The sequence below is a fragment of the Penicillium citrinum genome, assembly GCF_028827155.1.
Source record: "Penicillium citrinum strain IBT 23319 chromosome Unknown utg000002l:1.0-3833315.0:1.0-3834789.0, whole genome shotgun sequence".
Classification (NCBI taxonomy): Eukaryota; Fungi; Ascomycota; class Eurotiomycetes; order Eurotiales; family Aspergillaceae; genus Penicillium; species Penicillium citrinum.
In genome coordinates this window covers 2,840,591-2,865,610 of record NW_026622687.1, presented here as the reverse complement: position 1 = coordinate 2,865,610, position 25,020 = coordinate 2,840,591, and the positions used below count along the sequence as shown (strand labels likewise).

General features: G+C 47.2%; 11 protein-coding genes across 11 annotated transcripts; 7 read left to right on the top strand and 4 right to left on the bottom strand.

Moving 5' to 3' along the window:
* Nucleotides 1-211: 211 nt before the first annotated feature.
* Nucleotides 212-764, top strand: N7469_002892 (PET191 family protein; the record flags this gene model as incomplete). The annotated part of the gene is made up of 3 exons (XM_056641812.1): nucleotides 212-236; nucleotides 338-479; nucleotides 578-764. The coding sequence occupies 3 exons, from the start codon at nucleotides 212-214 to the stop codon at nucleotides 762-764; spliced, it is 354 nt and encodes a 117-aa protein (XP_056504306.1).
* A 356-nt stretch (nucleotides 765-1,120) lies between these two features.
* N7469_002891 (dolichyl-diphosphooligosaccharide-protein glycotransferase) lies at nucleotides 1,121-2,677 on the bottom strand (the record flags this gene model as incomplete). Its single annotated transcript, XM_056641811.1, has 4 exons — nucleotides 1,121-1,540; nucleotides 1,605-2,311; nucleotides 2,418-2,480; nucleotides 2,536-2,677. The coding sequence occupies 4 exons, from the start codon at nucleotides 2,675-2,677 to the stop codon at nucleotides 1,121-1,123; spliced, it is 1,332 nt and encodes a 443-aa protein (XP_056504305.1).
* Nucleotides 2,678-3,059: 382 nt separating this feature from the next.
* N7469_002890 (NADH:ubiquinone oxidoreductase subunit NDUFA3) lies at nucleotides 3,060-3,379 on the top strand (the record flags this gene model as incomplete). The annotated part of the gene is made up of 2 exons (XM_056641810.1): nucleotides 3,060-3,243; nucleotides 3,333-3,379. 2 exons carry the CDS (start codon nucleotides 3,060-3,062, stop codon nucleotides 3,377-3,379), a joined length of 231 nt encoding a protein of 76 aa, XP_056504304.1.
* Nucleotides 3,380-4,245: 866 nt separating this feature from the next.
* Nucleotides 4,246-4,783, top strand: N7469_002889 (uncharacterized protein; the record flags this gene model as incomplete). The annotated part of the gene is made up of 2 exons (XM_056641809.1): nucleotides 4,246-4,291; nucleotides 4,479-4,783. 2 exons carry the CDS (start codon nucleotides 4,246-4,248, stop codon nucleotides 4,781-4,783), a joined length of 351 nt encoding a protein of 116 aa, XP_056504303.1.
* Nucleotides 4,784-6,780: 1,997 nt separating this feature from the next.
* N7469_002888 (uncharacterized protein) lies at nucleotides 6,781-7,083 on the bottom strand (the record flags this gene model as incomplete). The annotated part of the gene is made up of 1 exon (XM_056641808.1): nucleotides 6,781-7,083. The coding sequence occupies one exon, from the start codon at nucleotides 7,081-7,083 to the stop codon at nucleotides 6,781-6,783; it is 303 nt and encodes a 100-aa protein (XP_056504302.1).
* Nucleotides 7,084-7,426: 343 nt separating this feature from the next.
* N7469_002887 (uncharacterized protein) lies at nucleotides 7,427-9,345 on the top strand (the record flags this gene model as incomplete). The annotated part of the gene is made up of 4 exons (XM_056641807.1): nucleotides 7,427-7,626; nucleotides 7,686-7,998; nucleotides 8,096-9,180; nucleotides 9,255-9,345. The coding sequence occupies 4 exons, from the start codon at nucleotides 7,427-7,429 to the stop codon at nucleotides 9,343-9,345; spliced, it is 1,689 nt and encodes a 562-aa protein (XP_056504301.1).
* A 460-nt stretch (nucleotides 9,346-9,805) lies between these two features.
* Nucleotides 9,806-11,026, top strand: N7469_002886 (alpha/beta hydrolase family protein; the record flags this gene model as incomplete). Its single annotated transcript, XM_056641806.1, has 1 exon — nucleotides 9,806-11,026. One exon carries the CDS (start codon nucleotides 9,806-9,808, stop codon nucleotides 11,024-11,026), a length of 1,221 nt encoding a protein of 406 aa, XP_056504300.1.
* Nucleotides 11,027-11,444: 418 nt separating this feature from the next.
* Nucleotides 11,445-13,577, bottom strand: N7469_002885 (MFS transporter; the record flags this gene model as incomplete). The annotated part of the gene is made up of 11 exons (XM_056641805.1): nucleotides 11,445-11,502; nucleotides 11,562-11,634; nucleotides 11,697-11,830; nucleotides 11,964-12,075; nucleotides 12,126-12,535; nucleotides 12,592-12,678; nucleotides 12,743-12,775; nucleotides 12,835-13,079; nucleotides 13,131-13,165; nucleotides 13,224-13,297; nucleotides 13,387-13,577. The coding sequence occupies 11 exons, from the start codon at nucleotides 13,575-13,577 to the stop codon at nucleotides 11,445-11,447; spliced, it is 1,452 nt and encodes a 483-aa protein (XP_056504299.1).
* Nucleotides 13,578-15,611: 2,034 nt separating this feature from the next.
* N7469_002884 (putative transcription factor RfeG) lies at nucleotides 15,612-16,572 on the bottom strand (the record flags this gene model as incomplete). The annotated part of the gene is made up of 3 exons (XM_056641804.1): nucleotides 15,612-16,250; nucleotides 16,335-16,379; nucleotides 16,453-16,572. The coding sequence occupies 3 exons, from the start codon at nucleotides 16,570-16,572 to the stop codon at nucleotides 15,612-15,614; spliced, it is 804 nt and encodes a 267-aa protein (XP_056504298.1).
* A 2,098-nt stretch (nucleotides 16,573-18,670) lies between these two features.
* On the top strand, nucleotides 18,671-20,638 carry N7469_002883 (DNA-directed DNA polymerase eta; the record flags this gene model as incomplete). The annotated part of the gene is made up of 1 exon (XM_056641803.1): nucleotides 18,671-20,638. The coding sequence occupies one exon, from the start codon at nucleotides 18,671-18,673 to the stop codon at nucleotides 20,636-20,638; it is 1,968 nt and encodes a 655-aa protein (XP_056504297.1).
* Nucleotides 20,639-21,757: 1,119 nt separating this feature from the next.
* Nucleotides 21,758-24,335, top strand: N7469_002882 (uncharacterized protein; the record flags this gene model as incomplete). The annotated part of the gene is made up of 4 exons (XM_056641802.1): nucleotides 21,758-23,201; nucleotides 23,252-23,339; nucleotides 23,397-24,051; nucleotides 24,114-24,335. The coding sequence occupies 4 exons, from the start codon at nucleotides 21,758-21,760 to the stop codon at nucleotides 24,333-24,335; spliced, it is 2,409 nt and encodes an 802-aa protein (XP_056504296.1).
* Nucleotides 24,336-25,020: the final 685 nt, after the last annotated feature.

Here is a 25,020-nt window from a genome sequence, read left to right as displayed (position 1 = left end):
GACAGGGTAAGGAGAGAAAAGCAAACAGAAAACGAAGACGGACGAGGCGACGTCATGGGGGAAACATGTGAAAGAGCGTGCTTACCTCATCCGGGGTCGACCAATCGGGATGCGCATGATCTTCCGAATTTGCCATTGAATTGGGAAACCGCGACTCTTCCTCCGCTGGGATTCTCGAGGATTTTAAATTGAAAGAGGAAGGCACGTCGTTATGCCGGGCTCGTGCAAAGAACTCCGTGAGTGCCAACGAGTTCCCCGTGATCTGCTGATCCCAGCGTTGTGGAGGATTCACTCCGAGGTGCATCATCTGAACTAACCCGTTTGTTACACTCTTTAGGAGACGCGGTGGCTCAATGCCTTCAGAATTCGGACTGTATCATGGTCTACCGCAATAAACCAGCAGACTGTCTCAGATCACCGAACTTTGAGACTCTTACCGAACAATGTCAGCAGTTGGGAAAGGCGTTCAATCAGTGCAAGTGAGTTGATCATACGGTCAATAGATGACCGAGAGGAGAGACAACACCAAAGAATCAGAGAGACAATTGCTAACTAGTGCTCTGTTCTCACTGTGTAGACGCAATCAGATTGATATGACGAAACGTTTCCGTGGAAATACACCCATTGCAGCAGCGAAGGAAATGGAAGGTCGCAAATCGGGCTCCTCGGATCAGTTGTATGCTGGTCGACCAGCCTATACGACTGTCAAGGAACTCAGCGGCGACGAAGTACAAATGGATCCGGAGAAGACGAGGGGTTTGTAATATCCAGGAAACTGTGTGAGGCCCCAAGAATGATACTTTGTCGAGGAAGGCGTGGCATGATGGATGGCTTGTGGAAGGGCTCAAGGCACCATCCAGGTCCTTTTTTATTTTTTTTTTTCTTTGCGCCTCACCCTGGTTCATGCTGGCATGGTCCGGAATTCTTTCTATAGCTTGATATTCATACATTAAAGGAACAAGGCGCGATCTCGAATAGACTAGAAATAGCATCTCAGCTTCAACTACTGACACAAGTTACGCTTATAGATGTAATTCTACCAAGCAGGCAAGTAAACGATATCATATTTAAATTGAAAAAGGATTTCCCTATCATCATTCACAGTACATTGGTTTACAGTCTACTGCATCTTCTTCGTCTTATCAGCAGCAGGGGCCGAGTACAGCCATACAACAACGAAGGCCAGGAAGCCTCCAATCACAGACCACAATCCAGCAATCCAGACCCAACCACCGCTAATGGCCCAGCTGCGCGGATACTCGTCGTGAGCGAAATGACGAACAGTCACCTCGTGCTTCTCCTCAATATTGGTGAGGAAAGGTCGCTTGTAGTTCACACGGAAAGAGAAAATGCCGTGCTGGTCGGGCGTGACAAACTTCGCACTGTAGATAGTGCTGGTCTCAGTCTTCTTAGTAGGCTGGAGAGCAAGACGGTGGAAAGGCGAGAGCATGGTGAACTCGAGCTGGAGCTCATCACCAGCGGGAACTTCGTAGGGAACCCACTTGTCGTAGGCATACTCTGAAAGCTCAATGTTGAAAACCTAAAAAGAAAAAAGGCCGGTCAGTATGGAAAGCAAGCTTATTTCGACATCGAGTTTCACATACAGTCTCGTTCTTGATACGGTAGATCTTGGGATTAAGGTCATCCGCAGAAACCTCGCCGTCAGTAGCGAGATGGTGCTCGATCTTGTCAACCTTCAGGACACCAGTCTCTTTGAATGTCCATGCAGTCAATTGCTTAGCAAACTCTCGGTTGGCGGTGGGAATCTTCTTGCCACCGGGGGCCTTGACACTAGCTGAGAACCACTTATCTTCCAGAGCTTCGACGGACCCAAGGATAGTGAGACGAGCTGAGTTGCGGGACTGCAAAGCAGAAACAATGTTCAGTTGGGATCCAGTGGCCTCAATGTCTTCAGCCGATGGGATTTCTTCCTTAGGGTTGTAGGCATAGGCGGTCGCGGGGGCATGAAGGACAGGCGATAGGAGAGGGCTAGTGTTGCCCAAAGTCTGGGGAGCGATACGGGGAAGAGCGAGAACGCCCTCCCCATCGAAGAAGGCCTTGACATCAGGACGCAGAGCTTCGGGGCGGTTGAGGAGGAGGACATCGTGTTTCTCGGCAGCTGATACTGTATCGTAGTTGAAGTGGTCAATGACAACGGCGGAACGGTCATTTGACAGGTGAATGTCAAACTCAAGAAGAAGAGAGCTGATGGCGCTCGAAGTTGAGGATTTTCCGGAGAGAGCGAGAATGATGTTGCCGTCTTGGTTCATGAAGTCCAAGACATTCTTTGGGGTGAGATTGGGACCGAGACCTAAGCAATTGGGTCATTTGAGAGCTCTATATACAAGGATTGAGGGATAGTTATTACCCTTTGATTTCGGGGGGGAGGATCAAGAGATGGTCATAGGCTCGCTCGCCATGCTGAAAGAGGGACAAGCTGTTGCTCTTGGGTGTTTCGAATGTGACATCGTATCCTCGTTCTAGGATTGAGATCAGTACAGCTCATTTTGACTGAAAAAATAACCAATTGATTACCTTCCAAGTCAGACCACAATGTTGAATAGGCGCTCTTCTCAGCACTCTCGTCCAAGACGACCAGCAAACGGCTGCCGGAGCTACTTAAAGCGTTGATGACAGCCAAGAAGGAGCAGAGAAGCAACGCAAGGCACCACCTCATCATGAAGAAATTCCGCCTAGCGGATTGAGCTCCAGGCGTTAAGTATGAAGAAGCAAAAAAAGAATGACAACTGTGGAGGAGGGGGAGTTGGGAAGTTGTACATATAGATCACCCGAAAGGGCGACGTGTTACTGGGCCGGGCGCCAAGACATTTGAGTCGCATCTCCGAACTTCCACTTGCCTTCTTCCCCACGGCCTTCCCAACTTTGTCTCTTCTCCCGCGCACCACTATTGCACCATTCAGATATCACTAGGTGGTATCTGTTACTTTTCATTTGCCTCGTCTGTCACTGTGATCTAATTTATTTGGATCCTACATACGACTGCCGTCCGTCCGAAAACTCCTCTTCAATCCGTCCTTCGACACCCCTCACACATCACCATGTACCACCCTCGTCTTTGGTCGCAGCCTGGCCGCTGGATGCGATGGGCGGCCCATGAGAAGCCTGCGATCTTCTTCTCTTGCATTATCGGTATCTCCGGCCCAATTATGCTGGCTGTTCTGCCTCCGTTCCGCCGCGCTCTAGGCGACTATGACCCTGCCCCCATCCCCATGTCCTACCCAAGTAAGTACATTCTTCTTGCCAGGGCATTGAGAATATGCGTGTCCATGATCAATGAGTCCGGAACTAACCTCAATCTTCCATCTACTTAGTTCCGTCCGGTCCGCGCCAGCACCCTAAGGGTTACGAAGACGAGTAAAGGATTTAACCCTTCACATATAGGGCTACTGAGAGGGAGAGAATAAAAGCGGCCTGCTCATTTTGACTCGAAATTGGATGGAATGGACTTGCATTGATGTGGGAGGATGGTCTGAGGTCTAGCGATGTCACTTGCGTGTGGCTGGATTGCCATTGACCGAGACCGACTGTACTGTTGATCATTCTTGTCGTTCCCCGTGGAGAGGTGCTTTGATACCAATATTGCGTGCGTGCGTATGTCTTGACATGATCAAATCTCAAGATATTGGCGCTGCTGTGTATGTACTATGTTTAGAAAGTGATATTTCAGACAACTCTGTCGCTTTACTTTGATCAGGACTTTTGTGTCTCGTATAGAGTCGCTCATGAATCTTCCCCAACTTCATTCAAACTATGGTGGAGTATACTAGTCTCCTCCGCTTGCCTACTCTCTTTATAATACGTTCCTCTGTCTGGCAACTGGATTGGTGGTTCAATGCAACTCAAAGTCTCCTCGGTGACTTTGTAACTTCAGAACTGGGCGAAGCCACGAAAGTATGTTCTCTCATACACAATCCACTTCTCATTGAAATATTATATCATGGCCATTGTCGAAGGTGAAGTATAAAGCAATTACTATGTAGATCAAGGAACCAGACTTCTCGTGGTGGTGTCTAGTTCTCCACCGACATACCAGCCCGAATCGAGTGAGTCCATGTGATTCGGCCCGAATTCAAAGAAAGCCCGGTTCGCATAAGTTCTAACCTACCATTCCTCAATGAAACTGCCAGCATCATCTGAGATCCTAAGACTCCATGCTTCGGTCCGAAATTGCAATATCCGAAAGGTCCGAATCTATGCGACTCACTCTATGCAAAGAAAGATACGATGCAGACCGCCAGTCAACAAGAAAGTAGCCGGAGTGGCACTCGCGGTATATCGCGCTTATCGATTACCGCATGTTTGCGGTGTCGCGATCAGAAGGTAACTTGCAACTACAGTTACCAGACGAACTCATTTACTGAAAGCGAGCCCTCTGTAGTTGAAGTGTGGCCGTGAACATCCTATATGCGCACGGTGTGACCGACTCGGGGCAAATTGTATCTACCCCAATCCTCCAGATCGCCGAGGCCCACGAAGCAAGCGCAGGCAGAAGCTGCTGCACAATGCAACTGAGCACACTCGTGACAGTAGTCACTCTAGGAATACTGCAGCTCAGCAATCCTGCAATGGGCCCACATCAGAGGAGGCATCACCACCCGTTGGTGAACTCTCTCAAGCTCCTTTCTTGACTCGACCTGGTCCCAGTCATTCCTTCGAAGAGAATACAGCTCCTCCAAGTAATACTGGAATAGGTGATGCGTCTGGTGGCCTTGCTGCAGGAACTCCTGTGCTATCTGATGTAGGATTCAAGTCAAATAGCTGACGCTTCTAAGTGATTTGCCCTGTATTGACTAATCTTTTATAGTCTTATCCCACTCAGCTGCGTCGAATGAGATCGATCGCAACGGAGTCAATAATTGAAACAAAACAGCCACCATTGCCACCGACAGCCCTTGGTCTTTCCTTACTGGAGATATACTTTGCACGCATATACAATGCATCTCTTCTATTTCACAAACCTATCCTATTTCAGGATTATCTCGAGGGCAAGATACATGGAGCTCTACTCAGAGCATTGTTTGCTCTGGCAACTCTGTACATCATCCTCTTTGTCAACTGGGAACTTTGCCTGAAGGAGCCAAGCTAATATATCTTTTCAGGTTTCTTCATCCAAGAGATGACGGCGAAGAACCCACTCAAGATGAAAACCCGGAGCTTAAGGTTCTGAGTGTTTATCATTCATGTGGACTCCCATGGGCAAAAACTGCTATGAGAGAAGCCATGTCGTTGGCTTTGGAATTCCCATCACTTATGGTTGTCCAAGCATTAGAGTGCGTTCAGCTCTATTGGTTTGGCATCGGCCAGCCTCACTCGGGAAATCTATGCCTTGGTAAGCTGTCCTTCATGTGAAAAGCGACCTCTCAATATGAAGGGATCTAGTTGGAAACCCAACTTGACGAATATATAGCTCTTGCCTACAGATCATCTAAAATGCTTGGATTTGACACGAAGTCTGTGAATGAGAATGATGGTTCAGTGGAACCAGAACTCAAACGGCGATGCTTCTGGGCTTGCTGGACATCTACATGCATTGTTATGGAGCCGGAACCATACATCGAGTCAGCTTGGAAAGAAGTAGCCATGCTTCCACTTCCATGCTCAATTTTATCTAAGTCATCAGGCTGTCCAATGTCGTATAACCAGATGATGAGTGGAGATTGGCACTCTATTTCCGTTCAATCCTTCACAAGAGATTCTCACCCTCCCACCGCCGTGGGCTTGTTGATCAAAATGATTGGAGTTTGGTAATGGGGTCCTTCCCCATTGCGTGACCATGAAGATGAGCTAATGCACTTATTTACTTACCCAGGGCGAAAGTCCAGCTTCTGTGCAAGGACCACTCCTCATCTGGAATCTCTAAAAATCTCAACTCGAAGCAGCATTTATCCCGCTTGGCAACATCACTGTTTGACGACGCTTGTTTTGTGAGAGCCTCTGTCCATCAAGACGATAACATCCCTGATGTCCAGATATTACTTATTCATGACGCTGTTTATCATCAATGTCAGATTGTCTTACATGCCATGATTGTTCCTCTATTCTCAGGAGCCCCCACGGACCCGATCGTTGACCCCGAAACGCAAAGAAAAGCAGCAGAGACTGTCACTCATCATGCAGACTTGTTTGAGCACCTATTGGCTCCTTATCTTTATAACCGAGAGGATGTTTCACGAGTGCCTCCTCTTGTGGGCTACGGCGCTTTTGTCGTGGGTATAGTTATCTTGTCTACCCAAATTTCTCGCCATAACCAATCAATGAGTGAGTCGACAGTAAATACCGGTGGAATGGAAAACAGGCTGGCCGCTGTAGAGGCGATACTACGCCTGATAGGCTCTCTAAGAATATACTGGAGAGCTTTGCAGCATCCTGTGAGTGCCCTTACCTTCTCTAGTACTTCTGGGTATTGTCTGTTGCGTTTTTAACCCTATAACAACACAGTGGGAAACCTTGCATTCTGCCTTGAAGGCCGGCCGTTCAGTACTTAGAAAGTCATCGAGGCTAATCGAATCACAAGACAGTATGCAGACCATGAGCTTACTTATCATATGTTGGTGTGCAGTCTTGGAAGCTAAAACATTTCCAGTTCAACCATCAGTGTATTCTAATAACAACCGCCTGTCCACGACCTTGGAAGAATCTAATCAACCCATGAACCTCGAGAATGCACATCCACAACCTTCCGCCACATACAGGAACGCTAGAAAATATACTGAAGATTCGCAACCGTCGGCTACGAGTCGGGATAATGGCGGTTCCGGATTAGATAGCCTGGTTGACATGACAGCAAATGACTCGTCGATGAGTCAAATTGGTCTGTTGCCAGACCCTGAATGGTACAGTTTGTCTTTTGCAGAAGCTGGGGTTGAGCAATTTTGTGGACTTGAACCGTCTATCCTCTTCCAACAAGGTTGGAAGGTTTTTAGTTGAATCTTGGTCCACGCCATCATCATCATCATCATCATCATCATCATCATCATCATCATCATCATCATCATCATCATCATCATCATCATCATCATCATCATAATAATGATGTCTGCAGACCCCTGAATGATTTACCATTACATATGCTCCTTCTAATTGCAATATAGGCAGTGCAAACCCTTGTTGTATTGATTAAATAATAGACATTGAAACACCAGTGGATCTTGAGCGGAGCATTTTTGGACATCTACTTCATCTTAGGTTCGGAGGTGATTCAGTTTGGCCGAATCGGGCCGATAATTTGTACAGCCGAGGTATACTGTGCCTGACGCATTGTTCATCTCAATCTCTCGAATTTATACAGAAGACTGCTTTTCGTCTCAAAGAAACTCTCAAAAACTCCTCAGGTACCTGGAGTTGGTTAGCTTGCTCTTCAAAATCGACCTCATCAAGACCAGCGAAACTATCATAATTGCCTAGCATGTCAGCCCAACATCGCGATATCCTAACGACCGATTCGCAGAATTTCTCATACATCTTCGAGGCAAATGTTTCAGTACCCATAGGGAACGGAGGGATGATCCGCTGCAATGTCTACAAGCCCAGGACAGCTTCAGCTGGCACCAAGTTTCCCGTACTTATGACTTATGGACCGTACGGCAAAGACGTTCCCTACAAAGAGTATGTGAACAGGCTTTCCGAGAGGTATATAAACTATGTTAATTCGTTCAAAAACTCAGTTTCAACCCAAAAAGCTTTTCTGAAGTACACCCTGCGCATCAGACAGAGCACTCTGCATGGGAGACACCAACGCCCCAGTTTTGGACCGATAATGGTTACATTGTCATTCGAGCGGACGAAATCGGCGTTGGCCAATCTCCTGGTGTATTGAATGTGAAGTCTGCATCTTCAATCGAGGGATTCCGTGATGTCATCGAGTGGGCTGCTGAGCAGGAATGGTGTTCGGGGAAAGTAGGTCTACTTGGTGTCAGCTATTACGCCGCGACACAATGGCAGGTTGCGAGCTTGCAGCCCAAAGGTCTGGCGGCCATTGTGCCATGGGAGGGATTTTCGGACCCATACAGTGAATCTTTGCGGCACGGGGGGAATTCTGTCAAATAAATTCTACACCATGTGGTATTCTCGTCAGGTCGCACCCAATCAGTATGGATTACCTGGACGAGCAGCGCGGAACTGGGGTCCTGATACGGTTGAAGGCGATCTTAGCCCCGAGCAATTGAAGGCAAGTCGTTACGAACCGGTGCTCCATGAGCAGAGGTATCGAGATGACAAAGGTTTGTCATCCCTCAATTTCAATATCGAGGATGTAACTGTCCCCGTCTTGAGCATCGCCAACCTGGGCGGGATTCTGCTGCATCTGCGAGGCAATGTGCTTGGATACCTGTGGTCAGGATCAGACTTCAAGTATCTTCGATTTATCACAGGACGGCATGATCTACCCTTCTATTACCCGGAAGAAGTGGAGGTTCAAAAAAGCTTTCTCGATGCTTGGCTTAAAGGCGACGATCGCGAAGGATGGACCAAGAAAGGGACTGTTCCCCCAGTTGACTTGATTCTTCGACGAGGAAACATTGGGTATAACAATCCACAGGCAGAGAAATCATTTCTTCGTCGAAAAGAGAATGAATGGCCACTTTCCAGGACCAAATACACTTCATTTTATCTAACAACCCAAAAAACGCTTCAACGTGACCTACCGGAGCAGCAGCATCTGCCGACTAAATTAACTTACCAAGCTCTTGGTGAAGGCAGACCTGAAGATATTTTATCATTTACTTCGGTACGATTCGACTCAGAAACTGAGGTGACTGGACATATTGTGGCCCACCTCAATGTCTCCATTAGCAGAGATCGATGGAGAAATAGTCCGTCTGATATTGATTTATTCCTCACTCTGCGTCACCTGTCACCATCTGACGAGGAAGTATTCTACACCGGCTCTGCTGGAGAGCCTGTTCCTGTAACCAAAGGCTGGCTTCGAGTTTCTCTTCGCAAAATCAATCCTCAGCACCCCCATCATCGACCTTGGTTACCGCATCGCGACTTCTATTCTACAGATGTTCTGCCCGTAATACCAAACGATGTTTATACCGTCGAAGTGGAGCTTTGGCCGACAAATGTGGTTGTTGAATCGGGAGGAAGGTTGGTATTGGAAGTCAGCTCAGGAGATACTTCAGGTACTGGATTTTGGGGCCACAATGACCCTATCGACAGGTATGTTTCCAGATTGACAATGGAGACCTCTTTCAAACTCTATATATTTGTCTCTTTTAACCTTCTATATACAGATCTGAAAATATTTTCAAAGGCCTGAATCACATTCACTTTGGCAGTGACTATGTCAATTACATCACTTTTCCCATCATTCCTGCAAATTAGTTTGGTTCTGCTCGCATTCATATGCGTTTTCTTCTGATATACCGATATTTGTGCTAGCTTATATCCGGGCACAGCACCAGGAGTGGAAAGGGTTGGGTCAGACGTCAGAGTCACCCGGAGATATTGGGAAGAATGAAGATGGAATATTTTATCAATTTTATAACTCTTCTACATTCATACAGATTTAGTATATGAAATCGGGACAAATTTAGTGTATGGCACTGTATTCGGATCGTTGATCCAGGAAATTTGTGTGATTCGGACCGATTCCATTTCAACTCCGAATTTATTGCCACCAAGTTCGGTGGTGATGCAGCTCGAATATCATCATGTCGGCAGATGCCAATCTTGCATCTGTGATCATACTCAAATCTTTATTAAGACGGTTATACGCTCAGATATTCTGCTTCCTTCGTAACTTATCACCCTTTCGAAGGATATCTCACCCAGCAGGCCTCCAATGGTTATCAATCATTTCTTCAACTCAAACGAGTCCTTCAGCTATGAAGCTCTTCGTGCGGCGGGTTACAGCAACTATGGCGGTGCAGATCTCGCTGAAGTGATAGCAATCTGCTCCAGAATCCGATCTGGCAACGAAGATGACTGGGTGAGAGAATGGCAAAAGGCTGCGGAACGCGCAGTCTCTCTGGCAGCGAAGTCTAAATCCGTTAAGAACTACGAGAGCGCCTATCAGAGTTACCTTCGCGCATCTAATTACTTCCACACGGCTGAGTTCTTCCGACGAGAGAATGTTGAACAAGACAATATATCGCAGTTCCTTTATAGAAGCTCAGAGAAATCGTTCATTGATGCCATGGAAGTGTCCTCGCTCACTTACGAATCTATCAGCATCCCCTATGAAGGGACAACGCTTCCAGGATATTTTGTCAGTCTTGACAATACGATAAAGCCACGTCGTACAATAGTTTTCAATGGTGGTTATGACTCGACTATGAGCGAAGGGTGGTTTGCGATTGGCGCGGCAGCTTTAGCAAGAGGTTACAATTTCCTCGCCTTCGATGGCCCCGGACAAGGGGCCGCTGTTCGGAGACAGAAATTGTATTTCCGACATGATTGGGAACATGTACTTACCCCTGTTATCGACTATGCTTTGACTCGTACAGATATTGATGCCAATGCCATAGCCATCTTTGGATGGAGCATGGGTGGGTATTTAGTGGCGAGAGCAGCGACGCAAGAACATCGAGCTCGAGCCATTATCCTGGATGATGGAGTCTATGACTTTGGATCTGCATTCCGAGTCCAACAGCCTGTCTTTGTTCAAAAGCTTGTTGAGCTCAAATATGACTTAACTTGTGACTGGATCTTCGACTGTGTGCAATCCCTTTCGACAGGTATTCGCTGGGGTCTGCGGAATGGAAAATGGACTTTTGGGATGCGTTCCGTCTCTGCATTTATGCGGGCTGTTAATAATTACACCTTGGAGGGGGTGGCTCAAAACATCGTGACGCCCTGTTTAGTACTTGATGCGGAGAATGACCATTTCCTCAAAGGCCAGCCAGAGGTTCTTTGCAAGAATTTGCAGTGTGAGCACGAATTCGTCAGCCTGAGAGCAGGCGAGGGCGGCGACACGCATTGTCATCAAGGTGCTTTCTATCGGTTGCATCAAGTCATCTTCGATTATCTAGAAACGCGTCTTGTGTCGGACAAGGACTCATGACGGTTTGCAGACGGTCCTTTCTTTCAACAGGGCTGGCCGGGTCGGACATCGTTTTTGGAGAATTGTACGTGTTCCATTGTCTGAATATCATTTTCCGAATATGAGGTTTCTATTATTTGAGTTGTGGATGACGGATGTAAAAGACTTGAAGTCAGAAATTACCGATAGTAGCAAATCTCGTAACTACTGTAGCACTAGAATGCGATCTAACGCCTAGGTATTGACAAAGAAAAAGGCACACAGCGCAGAAATCAAAGACTTGAATAACTAAAAAGTCTTCTAGCAGCTCGAAACGAGACACCAAATTCAATTTCCTATGAGACATTCTTTGAATTGATCGTAAACTTGGACTGCTTGTATCTAAGTTATTGATATATCACATCCTGTCACATTTGATATTCCCCTTCTGACCCCAAATTCAACCAGAATAACGGCTTCTCTTCCGGATACGCTTCCCATATCTGTAAAACATATACCTAGAACAGATCAGTATCTATCTGTCATATAATCCATAAGTCTGAAAAGGGTTACTCACGGGAATGGTAAAGTTGCTAAAGTGAGGAATCCAAGCAGACACGATGCCCATTGTATGCCCAATGCATTATATACTTATAGGTGAGAAAAGGGCTATTAGGAAGCAGTACAAGGACATTTCTAGTGAGTTTCTTACATTGGGTACCAAACAAGGGGAAGATTCCCGCAAAAGTAGAACGCATAAAGCTATTTGCGGCCAAGGCACTTGCAGCATATGCGGGATAGGCATCAACAAGAAATGTAAATATACCGGAAAAGACGAGGATGGTCCTATAGGATAGAAAAGCCAAGTAAGAATCAGTGACATGGAACGAAAAGGAAGCAACATGAATGGTCCTTGGGCCACTTTCAGGCCTTGGGGTTCTGAGTATACTATACTAAAATTAGTAATATGGGAACTCACCCTGCACCAAATATACCACTTCCAATAATGGGTATAATCCAATGGACGCTTGGATAAGCCGTCCACGCAAACACAAAAAGACCGACAGTGACCAAAGGGGCTCCCAATATGGCTATAAACGGGGTTAGGGCAATGAGTAATTTGAGAATGAACAACAAATACCTGGAGGCAGCCTCCATTCCGGAAACGTTTCAGAGCCTAAATTTTCGAGAGCCATATGATTCATTTCTAGGCGACGGTAATTCCATTGCCAGTAAGAGTCAGAAAGCATGGCAAAAATCATTCCGACTAACAGGCCAAGAAACGAAAGTCCTCGCTGCCACAGCTGGAATCCATAGACTGACTCGAAAACAGTCTGAAACGCACCAAAGAATAGATAAATAATTCCGAGCAAAATAGCGGAGTAAATGCAAAGGCTCAAACACATAGGTTCAAGGGCTAGTAGCATAATCGGCCGGTAAATGGAGCGTAATATTCTAGTCTGGAGAGGCAAACTGTGTTTTTCGTTTGGTGCCAGAGCCACTTGGTGCCCAGTCTGCTTTCGAATTTTTTGTGCTTTTCGATTCAAAAGCCTGTGATGAGTATGTTAGAATCGACTCTCTTCAAAGACGCCACTTTATAAACTCACACCGGTTGGTAGGTTTCAGGGACGAATAAATACACCAAACCTAGCATTGCGGCTGCCCATATGAGTAATACATAGAATGTCCAGCGCCTGTTTGTCGTATTTTAGATTTGGTCTTCTCTCGACCCCTTGGTTACTATTTTGAATTACGTACCAGTGAGTATACTGGTTTATGAAGCCCCCGAGACTGAAAACAATATAAGGACTTGATCATCTTAATGCAACTAGGTAAGCAAATTAACTCACAGAGGTCCAATTTCAGGCCCAACAAATGGACTTGCGGTATACACCATCATAGGAAACGCTAGCTTATGCCGAGGAAACATGTCCCCTACTGTGCCCCCTGCAACACTCAAAAAGGCGCTTCCAGAAAATCCATCAAGAAATCGTCCAACCAGTAGCGACTGAATGTTTTTCGCAAAGGCGCATGGGAAGATCCAAATGAAAAAGAATGCAAATGAGCACAAATAAACGATCCGCCGACCATAGAGCTGATAAATTAATCAATCTGTTCCGACAAATATCGCAATTCTGTGACTTACCTCAGATAATGGGCTCAGAACTAGTGGGCCAACCCCTACAGAGGACAATTGTGAGCTACTTGTCACCTGAACGGGATCTAATGATTGCCTTACCCATTCCCCAAATGAAGAGCGAAAGACCCAGCGTTGCTATTTCTTGGGAATGATGAAATTCGCTCATAGTCTGGCTGTAAGTTGTCGTGTATATGGATGAAGTGCATGTACTATTGTTCTCGCATTGGAATCAGCCTTGGATTTCAGAAATGCATAGACTTACACGCAAAGTGAACCTAGGGAGACTGTAATAACAGCCAGCCACTTCGCTCTCAAGCTCAGATTATGGGGATGTTCGGGGTCATTATCAGCCCATTGAACTGTCACTGTCGACGGATAATGATTCAATGAGCCATTTGTATTATTTCTTTCCGACAGAGGCAACCGTTGAGGGTTAGAACGCTGGTCTGCCATTGGGTGCAATGATAATCAAATGTCAGGCCAAAAGTTATAGAGCAGAGATCCACCCTTCTTGAATCCGAGCTACTTGGATTGATGGCTTTCTTTAAGTTTTTACAGGAGCTGATTTGTCTTTGAAGCTGATAAGTCATAACGAACTAAGATCGGAAGCAAAATTGAAGAACAGCCTCCCATCTTCACAGATTCGGGCCGAATGGTACATTCGGAGAACTATCGGTAGAAGTAGACTGCTACGGCCCGGATGTACCGAAGTAAATTTCCTCTACCCTCTGAGATGTCTAAAATGCCCAATCAACGACATAATGCAATCATTTCCATGGAAATCACTCAGGCTCATGTATTACAAATAGTATCTCACGTTAGCTTGGTTGCAGACTACTGATGAATCGACTTATCACACTACTTAGCTTGACAGCCACGTCTTTCTTCGCCTATTCTATCCTTTTATTAACTATATATAGACACATCCATGTAGACAAGGAGATAAGACTTGAAATCTAGAATAAAGTGAAAATATCCGTCACGGCAGTCTAGATTGTGCTCTTGGACCTTGACCTAGGTTGTTCTGTGGACCGATGGACTGAACTAGGAGCTTTCGACTAGATGCTCGCACAAAAGCATCTATGCCAGATTGGTTTGCGTCAATGTTAGTGTTGTTCCTACCACGTCTGATACCTTCTGTTCAAATGGGCAAATGGCAGCGTAAAACAGGACTATGGGGGTTGAGCCTTCCACTTCTCGGGTACGATATCCATTTCAAGACTGGGCGATACTGCTATATTGTAAATAATAACTACACACGAGAATCGTGGCGATAGGGCTTAATTGTGCCTCCTCCGGAGGAAACCCTTTGGATGCTCAAATTCATTTGATAGTTGTGGACAGCTGCAGAAATCACTATTACATTTCTATCTGGCGTATCTGGGGTTCTCCAAGAAGCAGGGTGGACTACCAACTCGAAAATATCAACATGGCAGCCTGGGTACCTACTCTGGTCTTGTACTACAAGTACAAGACTCACTAAGTTTGCAAAGAGACATGGGAATGTACGAAGAAAGAAAGGACGGATGAGTAAGGTTCAATTATATTGAGAGAACCATTCAAACAATGGAAGTGGTAACCACATAACAGATAAACGCCGTAAATGCTCATATCTACATGTTAATTCATCAGTATCGCTTTCGAAGCAATCTTTCCCAGCAACCACGAAGGAAAACACATGACGAAAAAGCAAACATGGACCGGGCGAACCTCATGTCTCATAATGAGGAAGACTGATCAGATGAAAAAGGGCAAAAAGAACTGCTCCAAAACAAGAATCCTGTACACCATGAAAAGTAAGAACAGACAAGAAATCAAATAGCCCAGGCAAAAAAGCGGATTCCAGCATAGCGGCTATCCGGGAAAAGTCATTAAGGACAAAAGAGTTCGAATTTCAAGAAAGCCACCTTTCCTGTACCCCAGTTCAAATCAGAATGCCCCGACTCCTGTCCGGCAAATTGCACGATAGCGCAGGATATTATAACAGAGGAAGTCCCTCCAGAGAGACCAGACTCATCTTGATGAGAGATGACCAGTGGGTTTCCAGCGGAAGTCCAGTCCGGCCCCTGGCAAGGCAAAATGTAAATTGGCATTTCATGTCCAACGGATAGTATGTTTTGCGATTTAGGGCCGCACACATAATGAATCCATGTCCGACGTGGTAATCTCCCTGAACTTACTCCGAAGCAAGTAAAGAATTTCTTAGGGCTTCACATGGAGAGACAGCCAACATGAAGGAAGCGTAAACTGTCCAGGAAAAAAAAACTTTGTTCGTAGACACCATCATGTCTCAGAAATGCAACGTATGTAGTCCAAGGAGGGGAGAAAGCAAAAAGGAAAAAAAAAAGTAAATGATCATCATTCCATTGGGCGGCAATGGCAAGGGAAAGGGAGCCTCGCATAAAACAAAGAGTCGGCATAATTTCTGGGTATTTTTCATTTGTATGTTTTTGTTTTTGATTTTTTTGTTTTTGATATTTTTTTTTCTTACCGCCGGCGATGAGGTTCCCTCTCGCGGGCTGGCTGCGGTCTACTCCGTTCGTAATCCGGTGTGTATCTTGGCTCCATTCCTATCCGGGGGTCTGGGGCAGTAGTGGTAGGATACGCCATCCCGGTAGTCACGGGGGAATAATCCGACTCGGCATCATAACCAGGTCCTGGGTATCTGGGGGCATTTCGGCCACCGCCCTCATAACCGTAGCCAGTGTTCGAGTAGGTATAAGAAGAAGGATGCATGTCAGCAGCCGTCACGACAGGCTGGGATGAGCCAGAGTAGGAGACCTGAGGCGGAGGGTATGGAGCCTGGCCTGATCCATATGGCGAGTGAGTAGAGCTGTAAGAGGGGTTGTTGTTGTAGGGAGCACTTTGAGATCCGCTGTATGGACTTTGGGAATAGGGGTCCATATACGGTTGTGCGGGAGCAGCATTGAAGGTGGTAGGGGAAGGCCCCTGTTGTTGGCGAACCTCATGGATGGCCGATGAGGAATAGTTCGCTGGCACGGTGTTAGGGGCGTGAGATACGTTCATATCTTGCACGTAACTACCTCTCGGATAGCCTAGGTCAGCCCGTCGTGAAACGTCCGCCTCCCAGCGAGCGGAGTCAGCTTTCAAATCAGCAATCATCTCCTAGATGATCCAAAAGGTCCGTTGGTCAGATGGTCTATTCCTTGGTTCGGCCCATTATTTTGATCAGGCGAGAATATCACTTACAGATGTCAGATTCCGATAAGCACGGATGAAGAATCCTGGGCGACCCTGCGAAGAAGGTTAGTTCGAGTGCCCCAAATCATATACAGCTTTAACAAAATATGCGGGGAAGGAGACGGACATTGTGGTTGCCGGGTCTCACGAGAGCATCGTTCCCCAGATAGCGACAGATATCTGCTTGGATCACCTCGCGGCTGATTCCATCACCGGGAATGAAGTATTCATTTTGACGGCCTGTCATATTGTATCCTGAGAATGACTAGTGATTGAAACGGGTACCTCAGATCCGACTGGGCCAAGGAAGAAAATGAAAAGTCCGGGGAAAAGATGAGGGTTCCTTGTATCCTTTGGAGTGGAAATGACGGCAGAAGGTTGAGGTCCGTTATATTGAATGGAAAGTACAAATTCTTGTCTATTGAGCGACCGGAAATGAGTCCAAGGTCGATCGTCAACACTTTAATTGACGTGTGGTTCGTAGTCCAGGGAAGAACGCAGAATCGACAGAACAGTCCAGGGGAGAGACGGCCTTTGGAAGGATTAATGGATCCGTAGTCGGGAGAATAGCAAAATGGTGTCCTAGGGGAAAATAATATCCGGGAAGTCCTCGGGTTTCAAATCTGGTTGTCCACTCCGGCAAGTATCCTTGGGTATATCGAGATCAGATCAAATCAACGTGGCCAAGTGACTGAATTAAGTCTGCAAGGCTGGACACACTTGACGAAGAGTCAAGAAAAGAAAGAAACGAGAAAGGAGGGAGGTGTGAGTCCTTTGGGATAAGTGTGGTCACGCTATGAGAGTCCAGTGGGAGATCCAAGTGGGGGGGGGGGAGGAGTGGGAAGCGACACACGGAGAAGGTCGGGGGGGGGAAGGAGAAGATGGGAGAGGTAGAAAGTGAAAAAGAAAACAGACGAGACGAAATGCAGAGGGGGAGAAGAGAAGAGAAAGAGAAGAAGAAGGGGAGGGGGGCGAACTAAAGTGGATTCAGAGGCGGTTGGGCCGTCCTCTTGGGCTGGTGCCACGACTCCCCACTATCAAAGCAAAGCATGCACGGTCGAATATGGCTTAGAGGATGTGCAACCCTGTCTCTAGCCGCCTTGTTGCGGTTGCAGCATCCTGGCCCTGGTCAGGCACACATTTTGGTATGGCTACGTTGAAAAAGAGTCGATCCCCCCCATCAATTTCCAGCTTGGATTGCTACTGAGTCTGTGCCCTCATAAACGCTGCCGGATGACCCCACTAGCCTTTGGGTCGATCGGAACTGGCTGTGCCGATGGGATGCAAAGAGCGAAGGCAGCGAAAGAAAGCGGTGAACCAGTCCATTAATTGACCACTTGAGGCCATTCAGTGAAGCGACATTAGGGGTTGCGTGTGCACTGTATGTATGTATGTACATAGTGGGTGAAAAATGTTTGGTTCGAGGAGGGAGGCGGGGGGGGCGGAAGCTGCCCTCCGAACTCGTGTGAACAAGTCCAACCTTGGAACAAATCGGGACCTGTGAGAGAGGGTTGATCCTTTCGACCACTGCAAACTTGGAGGGGAGTAAGGGCCAATCTGCTCGTAGATCAAAAGCAGCCAGCAAAGAGACGTTGCCACCGGTCAAACCTGACGGAGCACTTGGTAGGGCGTTGGGCAGGAATGCGTGGCTTTGGGCAGCACAGGCCGCCACTCAGCGATCGCCCATGTCAGCATGCTCAGATCGGAGATCGTACAGCTGTTTGGTCTCGACTCAGGCAGACCCTGCACGAGAATGATGTGACCGTGGCGGCCGTCATAATGTGATCCCCCTCCATTTTTTTGGATCTTTCAATTAGAAAGGGTAGAGAGTATGCTTCTGAGCGTGCCTTTTCTAGTCGGACGAGATTTGATTTCGAACCATGTGAAATGGGATGTGATGTGATGCTTGTAGCCGATAGGTACTTTTTGGGGATGTCATGGTTACTGTATTGAATATATTGTGTAGTGTAGTGTGTAGTGTGTAGTAATTAGCTGATGTTGAAGTTCTTTAAGGCTTCAAACTGGTTCAAAGCAAACCAAACGCTCAAGTCACCTGCCTCGTCGCCATCGTGCCTTCCCTACGTAGCGTACATTGACGCTCTTTCCCAAAAATCTACTTCTGAGCAAGTCAACAAACGATCCACGGTTCGCTCAATGAAATCATGACTAATCAGCGCCTGAGGCTCTCAGCCCCATGTGCTGTACACTAAACCCCTTTGGGAATTACCCAAGGATCGCGTCCATTGGAAACTTCGCGCAGACTACGGATACGGCCTCATCATAATTCCATGGACGCTCGGGGATTTTGAACTGACCACCAGAATCGCCATGACGCAGCATCGAGAATGTCGTCTGCAGATCTGCCCAACGCGTCTCCCGATGCCGTGAAACGTTCCCGCTATACCCTCCGTCAGCTGCATTTGCTTCGCCAGGGCTCGACAGCGACGCCGCTCCGCGCAATTGCCCATATTGACCTCGATGCATTCTATGCACAATGTGAGATGGTCCGCCTGGGGACGGAACGCGACAGACCCCTCGCCGTTCGCCAGTGGGATTCACTAATCGCTGTGAATTACGCCGCTCGCCCATTTGGCATTACTCGCATGCTCACAGCTACTGAAGCGCGGAAACTCTGTCCGAACATCGTCCTACAACATGTCGCAACATTCCGTGAAGGAGAAGGTGGTCGATGGGCCTACCGCGATGACTCCTTCAAGAACATCAAAACCGACAAGGTCTCTTTAGACCCGTATCGCGCAGAATCTCGAAAGATTCTTAGTACGATGAAGGAGCAATTGGAACGATGGTCCACTGAAAGCCCAGATGAGAGTCTACTGGCTCTTACTCAAGGGCTATCTGCCTCTTTAGAGAAAGCAAGTATCGATGAAGTCTTCATTGAGTTGTCGCCCTTGATCTACCGCGTCCTACTTCAAAGATACCCGGAACTAAAGCCAAACCCACAAGATGAGAACCGAGAAGCCGAGCTTCCAATGCCACCAACTACAGCGATTCAGTGGGATCCTGAGGATTGCCTCATCGAGCTGGATGAAAACGAGCGGGAGGCAGACGACCCAGATTGGGATGATATCGTGATGCAAATAGCAGCCGAAATCGTTCGTTCGGTACGTAAGGCTGTATGGGATCGGCTGCACTATACTTGCTCCGCCGGTATCGCGCGAAATAAAATGCTGGCCAAGTTAGGCAGTGCTTGCAACAAACCGAACGCACAAACTATTGTGCGGAACAGGGCTATTGGATCCTTCTTAGGTAGCTACAAGTTTACCCAAATTCGCATGCTAGGCGGGAAACTAGGCGAACAAATCACTTCTGATTTCGGCACAGAGCAAGTGAGCGACCTTTTAAAAATCCCCTTGGATCAACTGCGCGCAAAACTTGATGATCATACAGCAACCTGGCTCTATGGGGTCATTCGCGGAGAAGATCGGAGTGAAGTTAATCCTCGGACGCAAATCAAGTCCATGTTGTCAGCAAAATCTTTTCGCCCAAGTATCAACTCCGTGGAGCAGGCAGAAAAATGGCTGCATATCTTTGCTGCAGATATATATGGGCGGCTAGTGGAAGACGGCGTACTTGAGAACAGGCGTCGTCCCAGAGTGATCACGCTGCACCATCGAGTGGCCCAGTCTCGATCTCGCCAGATCCCAATTCCCGGATCGAGTAAAATTGACGAAAGTCTGCTTTTCGAGCTGGCCAAGAATTTACTCCGTCAAGTTGTTGTGGATGGACAAGCGTGGCCTTGTTCGAATTTATCCTTGAGCGTGAGCAGTTTTGAGGATGGCGTAAGCAAGAATCGAGCAATCGAGGGATTCCTTGTTCGAGGTGATCAGGCAAAGTCGATCAGTCAAGCCCCAAGACCTCATGACGACAGTTCTGCTAGCGAAATGCTTCCGATAGAAAAGAAAAGAAAGATCGACGATGGAGGGATCAAACGTTTCTTTACCAACTCGCCTCTCCCGGATGATTCGATATCTACCACTGTTGAGAATCAGCATCTAGAAGACCAAAAGCTTTCCCCTGGACCTTCGAAAGAGGTAGAGTATGCATTGCCGCAGTATACCTGTGATCGGTGTTCAAAAACGATACCAGAACATGAGCGAGAAGAACATGATGACTGGCATTTTGCAAAAGACCTAGAAGTTCAAGATCGTCAGGAAGCAATGTCTGCACAGACGCATTTACGGCAACAGACTCCAACCAACAGCGCTAGCGCTAGGGCTTCCAACAGCCGTGGAAGAGGTGGTCGCAGCCGTGGCAAGCCTGAGAAAGGGCAGAAGCGGCTTTTTTTTCAGTGAACCTAGTCCGACGATACAGCTGCATGTCTTGTGTCATATCATAATGCCACTACCCATGTAATTAATAGTAGTAGTTACTTGTGATATCAACTGGTGGTGTCATTTTCAGGCGCTCACGAATGATCCCTGGTTGTTCGCCCAGCCACTCCGCTCCAGAGCCATGGAATGGCACCAGTTCTCCAAATTCAATTCCAAGGCACGAAATATGTAGATATGAAATAAAAATAAAGAAATATTTTAGATGCTTATAATGTTCAAGATGGCAATATCCTGCTCTCCAGTGCATAGCACATAGTAATTTGTTCAGCCTTGCCAGAATGCTGTACCCGCCGATCTCTTACGATGGTCCGCGTGGCTGTGACATCAGTGAGCGTGGGGTCATCGGGTTATTTCAAGGACTAAAATGTTGCTCAGCCTCCAACGCGTTGGCTATTCTACAAGCACATGAGAGTGTGGCCGGAAGTTCCCCATCTACAAACCCGCTCTTCTAAATTTTTGAATGTCTTCCCCCGTCTAAACAGCGTCTACCTAGTCTCTTGCATATGCCGTGATCGGCGAGAATGCGCCAAAGCCCCCGCCTTTGCCTCGATTCCGCGAGATTTTCAAGAGCAACCAAGTTATATCGTCGAACTGTTTCTCGACTAGACAAGGACTTCTTCGGCTCCAAATGATTAAGTCACGAGACTAGGCCAATTTGACTTCGTGAGGGCTCCAATGACCAGAAGCGTCGTACTTGGGAATCCCTTCAACCCTTCAACATCTTGAACCGCTATGATAATTATTCTTGCATGAACAAAACTACCACCTGGAGAATCCCTAGTAGGAATCAGCAGACCAAGCTTCACTATCGATCCAAAGCAGAAGTCCAAAAGAGTAGAAAAGATTCAGCATCTGTTATTACCTGCCAGACCTCAATGGTAATATCGTGCCCAAACCCCCTCCACCATCCCAAGTACCCCTCACCACCGCCATGTCTCGCCGCGCGCCACCCCGTGATTACTACGAAGAAGATTTCGAAACCGAGAGAGATATATACCCCAGCCACGCCGAAGAGAACCTAAATTTGAAGATGAGGTGGAAGTTCGCCGTCGTCGCAGATCAATGCCTCCACCTGAAGACATGGAACGACTGCGGACTCGGGAACGCCCACTCCGCGATTTTATGGAGGAAAGCTTTACTCCGCCACGAGAAAGGGATAGAATGGTTATGCGACGGTCCAGAGATGAAGTGGACGAGGATAGAGAATTTCAGCGCGAACCGGAGGAAATGTACAAGCCGCGCCGACGACGTAGTCACCGGCCTCGTGAGATCGATGACGGAGATTTTATCTATGAAGAGAGAGAACGACATCGTGAACGTCGACCTCGGGATGTGGATGAAGAGTTCATAATTGATGAGAAGGAGAGACGACGTGGACGTGCTTCGAGAGAGATGGGTGAGGAGGTACCAATACTCGAAGAAAGGGAGCGACGTCGTGAACGTCGACCTCGGGAGATTGACGAGGAACTCATATTGGAAGATAAGGAAAGACGACGTGGCCGCCGTCCGAGAGAAATCGATGAGGAAGATCTTATAGTCGAAGATAGAGAGAGGCGTCGGGAGCGACGACCTAGTGAGATCGACGAAGAAGAGCTTTTCCAAGAAAGAGAAAGATACCGTGTTCCTTACAGGAGAGAGCCTGGTGAGGAGGACATGGATTTCGGAGAAAGAGAGAGAAGGCGTGGACCGCGCCCTCGGGGCCCTGACGAGAAGGATTTGCTAATCGAAGAAAGGGAAAGGCGGCGCGTTCATCGTCCACGTCGAATGAGTCTAGAGGATCGCATCTTTGAAGGGGATAGACGACGTGGTCCTCGTCCTCGGGAACCACTCAGTGAAGAGGAAGTAATGATTCAGGAGGAAAGGCGTGAAAGGAGAAGACTCCGCCCAGACCGGGATATGGAAGAGGATGACCTGCCCCCCAGATGCAGACAAGGGCTACCCCGAGAACTTGAAAACGACAGAAACAGACTTCCACGGGAAACAAGCCCGGAAGAAGAAAGAGACGAGCCAACAAGGAGATCTTCAGAATCTCGCAGGCGGAATTGGCCGCGCAGTCCACAATTAGTAGAAGAAATTGTTATTGGTGACAGAAATCGGGCAGTTCCCCCTGGCGGGAGACATCGTCGAGACAACAGAATCGACGAAGAGATCATTATGAGATGGAAAGACCGACCATCTCAACGCGAAAGGGATGAGGAGGTTGAAGAATTGCGATCACAAGGCAAGGTTCGAGACAAGCATATTCCACCAGAACCCATACCTGAACGAGAGCCACCGGGGTCATTCCCCATTGAAGAGGATGAGGAATTTCTAGAAGGGACATCTATTGAGGAGATCGAGAAAAAGCGATCACGCTCAAGATCTCATCGATCACCTGAGATCGTATCAGGACCCTTGGAAGCCGAGGACATTGCTCTTCACAAAGAGAGGATTGTACACCCGCCTCGAGATGTTTCCCCGGAGCCGGTGCGTGCACCACCTATTCATCAGGATGTGATCACACATCACAGACATATAGATCATGGTATGTTTACTGAATCAATTTGTTGGTACTAGCGCTTACAGTGCTTGTAGGATTCGAGGGTGTCCGTCTACCGCGAGCGCCCAGCCCAGAAGTCCGTTCTAGAAGGTCCAGTTTCGATGAAGTTGATATACACCACCGGTGCGTGACTTGAAACTGCTTATAATGACACAACTGGAAACTAACCGTATATCCTAGAAGTAGCAAAGGTGGACGTAAATCCGAGGATGATGTCGTGTACAAGCACCGCTACGTGAATGAAGATGAAGACGAAGAAGAAGAAGAGGAGGAGGAGGACGACGAAATTGAGGAAGATGATGAATCTATTTCTCCGACCAGCAAACCATCTATCGACTTCTCCAATCCATGGGATCACAAAAAGGCATCTACCCACCACAAGCCTCGCTCATTAGAAAGAGAGGAAATGTCCATGTCCGGGAAATCAGCCAAAACTCGCGGACATCGGAACATACCTCGCGGATTTGAATTGGATAAAGAAATCGAAGAGGAAGAAGTCGTCGAAGTCCACGAGAAACCCTCCATCCCTACATCAAGAGTACTTTCCAAAAGTACTACGGACGAATGGTCTGCAGCCGACACCCCTTCAAAGATCGAAGCAGCCGAAATGAGCGGCGCCCTAAGTGTCATCGAGGTAGCTCCCAAACACGCCGTTGAGGAAGAATTGGAACTTGAACGTGACGTTGAAATTGGTCAACAGATAGAGAAGGAACCTCATGATGAACGATGGACAGAGATAACAAAGGAATTGGTTGTTCGAGAAGCTATCGAACGACTTGGATATGAATTTGAGGAAGCACGAAAATATTACTATGTGTTTTCCTTCCTGGAGCAGGTAATTTTTTGTTCAGATGAGTTCCTTTCAAAGAAATCTTGCTAATATTTTGCTCTGTACAGAGGGATATCGATGAGCTGATTGAGCTCTCTGATCAAATTCGAAGCGCTCGACGTCGACGCATTCGTGAGATGCAACGGGAGAGAGCATCTCTTCCTCCACCACGTCCAAGACGCTCTTCTCTTGTAGAGAGGCTTCCGACGAGACCACCGCGCATGATGGGGGAAAGACGGGTGAGAGAACGAGAATGGATTATTGATCCTCGGCGCTCTGGTCGTTTTTAATTGTGATATACCGGTAGTATAGGAGTAATTGAAATTAAATAAGTTCGAAAACGGGACTTTGGACCGGAACAATTAAAGAAATGATAGCATAACTCATGGATGAGTTCAACCGTTGGAGCGTCTCCTGGGCATTACTACTAGCACATAGACCCAAAAGTCTCCATCCAAATCTCGGCCTCTCAATGCTGGTATCGACATTCTTCAAGACAAGCTGAATCGCGAAAAGACTATAAAATTCGAAGCAGTTTAGGGTAACTGAAATACCTAGAAGACGGTCAATTGTGATAATAGCAAAATAAAAGCTACTCGACCGCTTATGTATTACAGATAACTTGAATACAATGAAGTAGTCCGCTTCAAAACACAAGCGAGGGTTTCAAATACGCAGTCTACTTGAGGGACTGACCACTTGATTACGTCGTGATAGATGTCGTGAATCAGTGAATTAACATGCTTCTTTTAGCAACACGCCTTATAAGGAGAAAAGGGGCAATCTCTCAGCTCCAGTTTCATCTAAACAAATTCCTAAGTGCCGAGAGAAGCGGTATATCCTTGGAAATCAAAAATCAAAAATCAAAAATCAAAATAAACACGAAAGTAAAAAAGTAACTGGAACAAAAAGCCACAATGTGGATTCTAGACTGAGTCTAGAATTGCAAGCCACAGGGGCGGGTGCACCGTCATG